The 13257-nt window shown below is 34.6% G+C and overlaps 1 protein-coding gene across 1 annotated transcript; it reads left to right on the forward strand.

Annotated features, from left to right (window-relative positions):
- The first annotated feature begins 7966 nt into the window (after positions 1-7966).
- Positions 7967-8971, forward strand: LOC111384465. The gene has a single exon (XM_023008743.1). The coding sequence runs from the start codon at positions 8225-8227 to the stop codon at positions 8708-8710; it is 486 nt and encodes a 161-aa protein (XP_022864511.1). The 5' UTR covers positions 7967-8224; the 3' UTR covers positions 8711-8971.
- The last annotated feature ends 4286 nt before the right edge of the window (positions 8972-13257 follow it).

Here is a 13257-nt window from a genome sequence, read left to right on the forward strand (position 1 = left end):
ATGGGTCAATGGCTAGCCCATAACAGCTAGCAGAACGAAAAGAAATGGATGGAGCACCAAGTGAAGGGAAATATGCTCTCAACCACAGTTGAGTGAACTAAAGAGGCCCACTGCTAGTGGGAGATGCACCATTCTTCGATTGAAATTGAAGAGAAGTCATGCCTCTATAAAGGGCAGCTAAAAAGAAGGAACACAAATTCAAAGACCTACCACGCGCCAATTCATGTGCTATGGGTAAATAACTCATGGAAGGCTTCATACTTGGCACGTAGAGAATATATTTACATAGCCAAATCTGAAGAAAGGTCACACGCTCAGTATGGGAAGGTTCAGCGCTTGAGTGATTATAAAAGCCTTGCAAGCTTGAGTAAGACTCAGTGAGTTTCTTGTCAAATTTTGGGACGACACCGAAAATCAAAATACCAGGGAAAAGGGTATCGCCCAAAGGTGGAAGATTTACTAGGGCCCCAACATCCCTTAAAGTAATAGACATGGGACCAAGAGGGAAAACGAAGGTATTATATTCAGAAGACCAAAAACTCAAAGCAATAGGAAAAAGCACTGGGTCAAAAATTGGGGGTTGAAGAGCGATTTCTAATAAATCAGAAATCCTAACATGATCAAAAATTGCCTTGGCAGGACCATGGTCCACAATGCGAGCATGCCATCTACGAAAAACAACATCAGATTTAGGCTAAGTGCGAATTCCTTTTTCGCGAATCGGCCTCAGCGGCAAAGAGTTCAGAAACGGAGGGCCTTGAGTGCAAGAGAACAGCTGGCCCACCGCCACTTGTTTGACGGCTTCGACGTTATTGAATGATGGACCCAGATAGAACTTATTGAGTTCGGCATTGGCTGGTGCAAGGAAGTTCGAATTTACATATGGCTGAGTAAGAATTTTCTAGAAATCTTCGAAGTTAAAAGAGTCATCAGGTTGGGTTTGTGGAGCCGTTATTAGAAACAAAGTACAGTTTTGACAATGTTTGCCTGGGAAACGTAGCAGAGAAGTAAGAAGATGAACAGTAAAATAGCGAGGAAGAAGCGCGAAATATAGGCGTGGTCGAGTGGTGCAATGAAATGGTGTGTCCTTTTGATTTATAATGGTTTGTAACGTTGCACTTTTTCAGATTGTAGAAGGAAATAATGATTGAAATTCTTGAAAATTTCAAATGTTGCTAGAAAACACAAAATAAATATGGCAAAGATTAATAATTAGTATTAATTCTGCCATATTGGGAAGTAATTGTTGACACACTAAAAGTGCAGCCCAAATTGAATAGCCCAAGGAATGAAGCCCAATTGGGCAATTCAGGATAAAGGCCCAGATAGGAATATTAATGAATGCAGTGGAAGCCCATGAACACAGTAACATCATCGCCCAAGATTGCAAGACGCCCAAGATCTGAGCGAATGGAGTGTCTAACAGTCATCCAAAGCGACGACCCTGTTCTCGCCCATACCTTCGAATCGCCAAGGATCTTAGCAAACATAAAATATTATGGTTATCCAGAGATGCAGTAATTGAAGCAGTTATTGAGTAACCTTATCACATTCCACGATTCAAGGAACCCAGTTGAAGGCAGTTGAACGACAAAGAGTAGTGGTAGCAGTTAGAGACGGCAGTTCCACGACAAGTTAGCCACCATAAAGAAAGTGGGTAGTTATAAAGCAATCAAGCAGTTTCCAAGCGGTTTGTCACGAAGAAATCATCAAGGGAATATAAAAGGAAGAGAATACATAGAGAGAAATACCCCGAATCAAACACTCTCAAATAGAGAATATGTAATTTCAATTTCTTAGTTTAAACTTAAACATTTCTTTCAGTACTCGTGTGCTTGCGCTCCTTGGAGTCATTCTGTTTAGTTCTAATTGTAAATCATCGCCAATAAAACACCCATTTTTGGGACTTTATCTCAAGAGGTTTGTTCCTTACACAATCGTCTGATCCCTTTTAATTGTCAGCGACTACCCGTGCGAAACAGTTTTTTGTACAGGGATCTCAATTGACGTTACTTGGAAGGAGTATTGGCACCAGAGCTTGGAAATCTCTATCATTTACGATTTCTGTGAGTGTCAAATTTGTTTTTGTGCAATCTTTTGTTAAAATTGCAAGTTTTCAGCTTTCAGTTCCTAAAGTCATTTGGAAAGTAAATAAACACATAACATCTCCCATCAATTTGACTTCTTTTGCTTCGACTTGAAGTTTCCCCATGTAACAACCTTAACAGCTGACTAAATAGAAGTATTAGATAATAACACCTTATTTGTGATTATGCGAAAATAAATTTAAACAATACCGCCGCATGGTTAATTATTCATCATATAGATTAATTGTTTTCATGTCCTTGCTTTGATGACTTTTGTCTAGCTTTATTTGGAAGAGAGCATTGTCTGTGAATCTTGATTGTGGTTATTTTTCTGCAGATCGATCATAAATTTATCATTTTTGCTAAATAAATTATCCATTTATACCCCACACCAACCTTAGTAATTTAAGCTAAACTACCACGAAAAATATCTGTAGCTGGCTGCCTGGCCGTAAGACGCTCATTTTACTTGAATATTAGTGTCCTGAAACATCTTTTCTCGCTCTGTGGAGTAACATGCAAAAATATGGATATTGCTTGTCTCCAAAACTTTTGGGCAGTATAGTGTTTCAGTGTAACTTCTTTTGAAAGCAACCAATTTTATTCAAAGAAATCATGTTATGAGCGGCACATGTCCCTGATGTTCTCTTTGTCAAAACATTGTTTTGTGCCTGTAACAAATCCCATGCTGCTTTTTGTCTAAGAATCTGTGTTCCTCATTAATCCAACAGTTACAACTCACGTCCAATTTCTTTCGAGCAAAAACCTGGAATGATTCATTACTCTCGGAACGATAATTCAATAAGATTTATCATTAAATTATAATAATAAATGATGACACTTGATTAATATATTTCAATACCACTGCAAATTGCAATCTGCATCAACAATGTTGGGATAATAATTATATATCTCAACAACAGCAGGGACAATAGATCACTATTTGCAGGACTTAAACTTGAGGTTTAGTATCAGGACCTCATCTTTAGCCATTTTAACTACTAAGCCTAAACGGCCTCTCCACTCTGTCATGTATGCTTGAATTATGGCATTCCTAGTACTAGTGAATTCATTACCAGCCTAAGCTGTCTGTTCTAGTCTTTTCTTTTCTACTTTTTTGTGTTCCTATCATCTTTTTGATCTTGTCAATTTGCCTGATTAACATCTTATGATTGTGCCATCAGTGACCTCTCCAAGAATAATTTTTTTGGCATCATTCCTCAACAATTTGGACTGCTTACAACCCTGGAAGAGTGGAATTATTCCAGTAGAATTAGGAGGGCTGCATTCACTGAAACGCGTGTGAGTTTTCATCTGCTAATGTTTTAGTATTTTTAAAATACTATTATCACCTTTGCTAAAATAATTGTTTGCTAGGTTGCTCTGTAATAATAGATTTTTAAGATAATATTATCACCCTAAAACTATATATTGGCCTCATTATTGAAGAAGCCGTGCGCGCGCGCACAATTATTAAAGAAAGAGGCAGCCAACTTTCTTGTGTTTTTCTCCGTTGAAACTTGTCTTCCTCCCCTCTTTGTTACACATTGCAATCACCCTATTATGTTCTTTGTGAATAAATTGAGTTGAACAACCAAAGTAAAATAGTCGTGGATTGAAGCCTTTGGTTGGGTGTCTTTGATAAGGTTGTGATTGGTATACTGAGCCCGGATTCCACGAATTGAAGATCTATTCCACTATAAAATTAATTATTGATTTTGACTTTTATCAATATTTTTAACTGGATCAAACAAGGGCTGATTGATTTTGGCCTCTCCAGATCCGGATGACGGATAGAAGGCCAATTTCGCGCTCATTTCATAAGTATTTGAGTTTTATTTTTTAATTTCCTTTGGTATTTAGCCTCGATTTGACAACCATTAAAAATATTTTTTTACTTTTTATTTTTATTTTGAAGGATAAATAAGTTTTAAAATAGTAATTTTTCGAGATGTGTGGTTAAAAAGTAGAAAAATTTTAATTTATGTGCGGAATATTTTATTATAAAAATGAGACTTTCAGAAAAAAATTATTTTATTTTAATGATTGTTAAACAGGACTAATTGCTTCTCAGACACATTATTCCTGCCAGTCTGTATAGTTTTTTAACATCATATGTCAAAACTCTCGCTAGTTGTTTTTGTAGGCCATGAAAAAATGTAATGGAAAAATTAGGTTGGCTGCCAATCAAAATATTATGATTTGGGAGAAAGAAATTGTCCTTGGCTCTAGTGTAGATGCATATAACCGACTTTGAAGCTTTGTAGTAGTTTCGTCTATATTTAAAAATTAAAAATTTATTCCATTTCTAGTATAAAAATTGTAAAAAAAATTATAAAAAATAAATTTATCAATCAGAAGCTTGTCTTCATATCAAGCAAGCAGATTTAGAAGCCATCTTAAGTTAAAAAAAGAAAAAAAAGAAAAAATAAATAAATAAATAAAATTAGTAATAATAAATACGTCATATGATTGTTTTACACTTTTACTCTGTAAATTTAAAATTTTCTTTTTGTTGAGACTCCCGTTTGGATTGTTCTCTGACTTTAAGTTGATTATTTTATTTTAATTTTTCGCAAGGTTTAAGGTTTTATCTTTTAGTGTGCTATGTACATTTATATTATATGTTGTGTAATTTGTTATTATGTTTGATGAAATAAGTATGTGAGTAATGTCATTATTAATCTAGTGCAACTTGAACTTATTATTAAGAATATGTTTGCAAGTCAACCAAGTGGCCAAACTTTTAAGTTTTTATTTAATGAATTTCAAATTAGATGATAGTTTCAATTATTCATATTAAGATGATGCATGACATGACATGATGGTATTTTTTTTTTTTTTTATCTTTATTATATAGGTATACTGAGATTCGTAGTTATAAGAAATTTTTGAATTGTATTGTACATGATGTTTTTCTTTTTATAAACCATGTATGAAAAAAATGTCATGTGACCAAGTGGGAGAACGTAATAATTTAAGACGGCCCACATGATATCTATCTTATATTAATATTTCTTAATGGTTTAATATTTATTTATATTTGCAAAAGTTTTATTGGTTAATAAAGAGATTTCTTTTGATAATAGGTTTCTATAAAGAGGTCGTGTTTCGATAGAAGATACTATTCCAGATTCTTCTCTCTTCCCAATTAGCTTCAATCATAACCCTAAACCCTACATGTATTCATAAGTTACAATACTGAAATACATTTCCACTGTGCAGTAAAAAGTAAATTCTCTTTCGAATTCCTTTTGTATAATTTATTGTTACTTAGTCCTTTCTATTATTTAGATCATTCAGAACTCATTTAAACTCAACATTTACCTAAATTACCAATCATTGCATTACATTATGATAATTACAATATGTAAAATTTACACTAAAGTAATTCTTTATATGTGTAAGTCTATATCAAGAATTGCTTATCGTGACTACATTATGATCATGTATTTTATATTACGCTTGCTTAATATTTCAAGCTTTCAAGATCTCCATAATGGACTTCTTTTGTCCATTTGGATTCTAATGTCGAGATATACATTATATCGAGGATTGGGTGGAAAACTGGAAATAGTCCAATTAAGGGTGGTATATACAAGTGCGGTCCAGTCGACTAGCCTTGCATGTCAATGTTCGACCTTCAATTTACTAAAAAATGTGCATAAATAGAACTCAAGACCTCCCAATAACATATAAGACGACTATTATAAATAATAGTAAAAGTCGTGCACGCCTAAACTAATTCATTTTCAATGATCAATATTTTTTATACAATTTTCTTAGCTCTTGTGATCGAGATTATAATATTTACTTTAATAGAAAACGAGAATGTAACAAATCAAAGAAGATAATGTAATGACACACTCTACAAAAATCTTATTGCTTGTTGGACGCAATAAATTGCTGCCTTATCCAAGTCGACGGGGAGGAAAAAGCAGCCCACTGAATTGGATAGAATTTACTAAAAATAGATTTATGAAATTTAAAGTTCAGTGCTTTTAAAAATGCTCCAATCCTTTACTTATTTGGACCGATGATTACCAAACATCTCATTTGCACAGTAATTGAAGCCATCCACGTCCCATCACCCATCTAAATTCCGTACCTTTCAATCACTTCTAAATTCTAATTGATTTTAATTAGGTTGTGAGATTATATATATATATATATATATATATATATATATATATATATATTACTGATTACGTCCACAAGTTCCAATTTCACATAAATTTGCACTGCAGTCCCCAAGTATTCGCTTTGAAGCACTTGGATCCCCAATCAAATTTTCTTGTTTTCAAATTCTCAAACTTCCGTTTTTTGTGCAAGAATGGAGAAAAAAATGTGTGAAGAACATGTGCCTTGCACATAATTTATTTTCTATAAATAATTTTATGTAACACAAGTGGTGTTTATGATCAATATAACTGATAGTGAGATCATTGCTACATTCAGGGATGGCGGAAGGGGATAGTCCAACTATTTTTTCATAGGTAAAAAATGTAAAATCATCTCGATCGTCTTCTTCCACCTAGATTGGCACCTGTGCTAGCATCCCTAGACTTGTCTCCCTGGTTTTGCGGATACAAGAACACAATCGGGGATTCAAGTGCAGTGCAGAGCATATTTTGAGCACTGCAGATGCAAAATGTTCCCAATTTTATGATACTTGTCTCAAGGCCCTTGCCTTTGACACGACACTTCCCTCCATTCCTCACATGTTGCCCACTTATATCAATATTTTGGGCCACTCTTCTATCAGACATTGGCCAACCAAATATTAATTGCAAAGGAAATCAATTTGATAATTACTGCTTTAACCTAACTTGTTTTTTCTCTTACTAACAAGCTTTATTTGTGGCCCACTATCCCATCTAACAAATTATCAGAAAGAACTATTTTCTTTCAGTCATCATTTTACTTTTGAAATCTTTTCTAAGTTTGAAAAACACATTTTATTCAATAGCAAAAATTTTATTTGGTACATCGATTGTGAAGTACTTCGAGCAATTGTCACAAGATTTGAATCCTTTTTCATTCTTAAATCATTGATTTAATTAATATGATTGAAAAACGAAATCGATTTGACTTAAAAAAGTTCTAACCTTTTGAAACAGCTAACTAAAAGTTTACAATTTATGGAATCAATAAAAAGATAATCCTCAATATGAGCATATTACTTATTGTTTAATGTTTCTAAAAAAAAAAAAATTTAAATTAAAACTCTCTTGTTTGAATAATTTATTTGTTATATATATTTTACATTCTCTTGTTCTTTGATGGTTCACTTGATCGGGCAAATAGGACAATTAGAATTCGTACAAGTCAAAGCAATCCACAACCTAGATCCATTTGAGAAAAAGATGTCCATGAACCTTTGCTTTCCAATGAAAGCCATACTCCACGTGATCTTGCTTGGAGATTTTGAAATATCACAAATACATTCACACACAATAGGGACCCTACAATTCTCACCCTCCTTAACTAAGCAAATTTGACGGCATATTTACAATTGTAAAGTTCTTATTAGAAGACTAGGCAATCCCGATTATCCACAAAGAGTAATGCTATTCGTAGTTATTCACTGCGATAGTCGCCCTACGTGGCATACACATGGTAGATAATTCTTTGATACATTAATGTGGTAGTTTTTTTTATTTATTAATGCATCAAATAATCACATGCTATATGTATGTCATGTAGGGCGACTGCTGTAGTGAGCGATTGGAAATAGTATTATTCATCCAAAAATATGTAGTGCATGCGCAGAAAACGAAATTAAAATTTTATTCATTATATTGCTTGATGCTTTCGATGTGATTTTTTTTTAAAAGTCCTGGATCATGTGCACCCGACCCAAATTTTATTTAGTTTGCTAAAGATTATTGGGGTGGGGAGAGGGTGAGAATGGCTGAATCATGGATCCAAAAGGCAAAGTACCAATTATTAATTGATGCCATTGATTTCATCCCAAGTGAAAAATTTCACGCACAAAAGATGGAAAAGTGAAGGGTAAAAAGCATATAATAATAACATATCATGTATACCAAGAAACTCATTGGAGAAGGATTAGTAAACTGCCACTCCCCTTTCACCTATACACTCTACTTTCTTCTTCTCTCCCTCATCTCTCTATGAAGAACACCATTAGATGCTGCATATCTTGCATTCTGCCGTGCGGCGTCCTCGATGTGATTCGAATAGTCCATGCTAATGGGCGGGTTGAAGAGATAAGTGGCAGCATTAAAGCAGAAGAGATAATGAAATTGCATCCAAAGCATGTACTAAAGAAACCCTCATCACCCACAGGTGAAGGGATTTGCCCATCGATTGTTGCAGTTCCGCCTGATGCAGAACTTCAAAGAGGGAAGATTTATTTCCTCATGCCAGTGCCAGAAAAAACTCGATCAAGATCATCGATAAAGAAGGAAAAGAAAGAGACACAAATTGATATTGAGAACAACAACAACGTTGTCATGACGAATTTAGTAATGTCGGATAAATATTTGTCTGATATTCTTAAAGAGAAGGTATCAACGCAAAGGGATCGAAGAAGAGGGCGTGTTGGCATATGGAGACCTCACTTAGAGAGCATCACTGAGACGCCAATGGAAGCTTGAATGACGAGTAATCTTTATTCTAAGTTGTTTATTTTCAATATAGATCATCAAAAATAGGGCTTCAAGACTGAAAATATGAACGTTCCTTTTCAATTATCTTCTCTGAATTTTTTCTTTACTTATTATTACATGAAAAATAATTTTTCCAGAAGTTGTACTACTGTTAGAGTTATGTTTGTTATAAGGCGCAACATCTGTAGAAAAAGAGATTTTGATTGTGTTGCAGAAGTATTACTTTTAATTGCCTTGCTAGAGACTAGATACTTGTCGCATGGAGAAAGCACTTAAAAATGTTGCTTTTAAGCATGGATTATTAATAATAAGTTTTCAATTTCTAACTGGCTGATTGGGATTTATCATTCCAGCACCCACCACTGGGATAATGGGAAGAAATAAGTTTGCGTGTTTCCTAGTTGTACCTCCCTCATCTGTCGGCACCGCACGTAATTATTGTTATTATTTTGAGCGGAGGAGATACTAATGCTTAAATCGTTTGAGAAATAAAAGTTATTGTACTTATATGTAATTTATGAGTAGATTTTTTAAGCTAGGCTGAACATGCATTAATATTTTGGGACACAAATAGGGGAGATAGATCTGATAATTCATGATAGTAGCCGAAACAATAAAGCATGATAGACCTGACTTTTGAAAGAAAGAGCATGTCTACTTTCTTTGGATTAGATTAACATAATTTATAAAGAATACAAAGAAAAAATGAAAAAATTATGAACAAAAAGTTAACAGTGTCCACGCGTTACCAATTCTTTGTAATGATAATTAGTTTAGGGAATTAAGACCAAAAGATATCGTTATTGATATTCTACGAATCACTTAGAAATATTCACCATTGATACTTTGCTTGGGAAATTGTAGGAATCAAAAGATGTGGAGATCTCGATTCTTAAATCATAGACCATGTTTCTAAATATAACAATTCAAAAATTAATTAATCTACCATACAAAGTTTCAATCCCAAACCCTAACCATTTATCTCCCTTCTCTCTATCCAATCTTCCTGCCTCTCTTTTCTCACCCTCTCTTTAACCTCTTGTCGGCAATGAGGGTTGCACAGGACAATCGGTACAGTTGAAGATGTAGATCAACCCAAACAATAGCACGTCACATATCGTTTGTGGATAGGGCAACGTTGATGCTCGTGGCACTGCACGCAACGAGGTGCTGCAGATCGGGGGTCCTTTTTTCCATTTTTCTCTAGTCACAGGTGGTTGTGATGTGTAGTGGTACGGTGGTTGGGTTGGGTGTGGTGGTGATGTGTAGTTGTGGTGTGCGAGGGGTGGTTAGGTGCAATGCTATGCGCGATGGGTTGTTGAGTGTGGTGTTGTTGACCAATGATTGGGTATGGTGATGCGTCCGGTGGGTTGTTGGGGGCGGTGTTGTTGACCAGTGGTTGTGTGTGGTAATGATGTAGTGTTGTGTGTGGTGGTGTTGGTAGCATATGTGGCTCTGGTGGGTGTGTAGGGTATGGTGCTATTAACCAATGGTTGGGTATGGTGCTGTGTGCGGTAGTTGGGTGCGACGTGGTGGTGAGGTGATTGTTACAAATGATGGTGACGGTTACAAATTATTTGATTGATTGTAATCAATAAATTGATTAATATATGATCAATAAAAATAATATGCAATCAATTATTTGAGATTGTGATCAATAAATTGAATATTTTGTGACTAATAAATAATATGTGAACGATAACTTGTAACCAATAAATAATGTGTAATTTAAAATTTTGAATCGTAACCTATAAAATTTGTCATTTATGATTACTAAATAAATTGTGACACATAATTTTTTTGATTTATGACTAATGAATAGATTGTGACTTATAAAATGTTTGATTTGTGATCGTGAAATAATTTGTATCCTATAAAATTTTTGATTTATAACTAAGAAATAATTTGTAACCAATTAATTATTTAATTCGATAATTTGTGGCCAAATATTATTGAATTGTGAGGTTAATATATTTAATTAATAAAATAAATTTTTAATTAATTATTTAATAAATAAAATTTAACTAAAATTTGGTTTTTGAAGTTTCTAAATTTTGAAATGGACCAAACCTAATATCTAACATATGAAATTTCCCTACTTTTTTGGTCAATAAAACTGTTGGGTATTTTGATATTAATTAAACTCGGGACGATAAGATCATTGGGCTGAAAAAATATTTTTAAGTTTCGTTGGAAGCCGAGGATTGAATAGATTAATTAGATGGAAGACCATATAAATCCTACATATAAAAATCATATTTCTAAATTAACAAACTTCCTAAAATTTTACAAATATTTGGTGATAAATGAAATTATTAAATGTTTAATAATAATATAATATAATCAATCTACCTACTCCACCACTACTCCCACCAAATTTTAAAATTTAAATTCAAACCATTCTCTTTATCTCTCCGCCCCATTCCACCTCCGACGACCCCACCCCATTTCCGGCGACTTCTGTGATGACAACTCCGACGACCCCAACCTATCTCCGGCAACTGACGTTGTACCTTTTTTTTAAGCAATGACATGTGATCAGTTTCATTAAATCTGTGACATGTAACCAATTTTATTATATCTGTGACCTAATCAGATGATATGAATTATATGTAACTATTTGTGATCGAAATTATTTTCAGTGTGACTCTATGTGACCGTTTAATTTGTGATTGTATGTAATCAATTTATTGACCCACATTATCTGTGATTAACCGTGACCAACTCTGTTTTCGGTGTGGCTAACAATGACCAAAATTACATTCAGTGACTGTTTGTGACAAGGTCAATCTCATGTCACAATCAACACAAAATTCGTCACAAATACTCACAACAAATACAAGTTTGGTCACATGGGGTCACCACAAACAAATATGCACTCATCGCGACCCATATCATAATTTGCTCCTATTTCAAAGTAATAATTGAGATAAAAATGATGTTTTCTAGCCCCAGAAGACAAGGCTGGATGAAGGACAAGCCACTACAATTTTGCCAACCGTAAATTTGTGACAATTGCTTAAAAGAAGCAAAATCTCTCTTTCCTTCTCTTCTACCAGCAAACACACAATCGAAGTAATGGAGGACTTTTCAATTGAGAAGATTCAATTATCTGGCACTACATTGGCCTTCCTCATCCACCGTGTCTCTAGTGCCATCAACGACCTCACCACCACCATCTCCTCTATCTCCATTTAAACCACACCCAACCACCACCACCACCACCAAAAATTCCACAAACCCGTCGTCGCCACCACCGCACCACCCAAAGAACACCACCACCACCGTCTCTCCTCTCTCCATTTAAATCGTACCCAACCACCATCCCCACCAAAAAAACCCACAAACAAGCCGTCACCACCACCACAGCACACTATCACCGCCTGCACAATAACCATCTCAAAAATCGCAACAAAACATGTCGAAAAATTTACCAAAAAATCATACGATCCGTAAAACCACACAAAAGTCCGTAACACTGCACAAAAAGTCCAAATCGTCGTCGTGATCTAAAATGCCGAATAAGAGTTTAGTCCATATCGCCGCACCTCAACTCCACCGACGGTGTGATTTTAGAGAGAGAATAAGAAATGTAGAGAGAGAGAGAGAGAGATGAGAGTCGGTAGAGAGAGAAGACAGAAATGTTGGGAAAGATATGAGAGTGAGTAGAGAGAGAAGACATAAATTTCTTGGTGTGCGTGGGTGGGTGGGGTAATGGGGTTAGATGCGATAAATACGTGTATTCGATTTTGTAAATATATTTTTATTAGTTTTAGTTATTAAAATTTATTTAAGATCTGATTTGTGAAAATGAAACTTAATCTCTTGTTCTTTGAAAATTAATCTTTAAAATCAGGTTTCTAGCTAATTTTCCCTTAATTATAATTGGTAGCCCAAGAAACAGTTACAAGCAAAGAATATCACTATGGGCAACTAGAGGTGTTAATGAGCTCGACCCGTTGCTCTTGACCCATTTATGTTGACCTACCCATATATATATTTGACCCTTTTCTTTAGTGAGATCATTACATACACATAGTTATATCTTTTGCCCGTAAATTGAGAGAAACCTTTCTCTAGTTTTTTTNAAAGGTTGAACCTTCCCACCGTCCCGTCCTTAGAGAGAGGTAAATCGTAGGATGTGCTCTAACAGATCAAGGATCAAGAGCTGCATGTACACTACATCTACAAGGAGTCCAATTTCATGTCTCATGAATCGAATCCTCGCACTGCGGTTGCCAGCAAGACGTGAGAATACCTCATTTCTGTCCTTTGCACCACTGGACTATATTTCTGGGGCATCTAAATATATAATTCATTTATAAGTTTACTAGATTGAAAATTTGTGACGAAGAAAAAAAGTACAGATCCAATGTCACAAACTTGTGTTCTTTGGTTTATCAACGGAAGGTGTTATTATCGCTACAAAAACTGTTGGCCCATATAAAAAAGTTATAATTATAAACTTAATATTGAAAAAAATAAACTACAGATTTTAAGACAGATTATATCCCTTGGACATTCGGTCACTATTA

Source organism: Olea europaea, unplaced genomic scaffold (assembly GCF_002742605.1).
Source record: "Olea europaea var. sylvestris unplaced genomic scaffold, O_europaea_v1 scaffold2920, whole genome shotgun sequence".
NCBI classification, from domain to species: domain Eukaryota; kingdom Viridiplantae; phylum Streptophyta; class Magnoliopsida; order Lamiales; family Oleaceae; genus Olea; species Olea europaea.

Coding starts and splice junctions, on each gene's coding strand:
- LOC111384465 (XM_023008743.1), top strand. CDS start 8,225: ATGAAGAACACCATTAGATGCTGCATATCTTGCATTCTGCCGTGCGGC.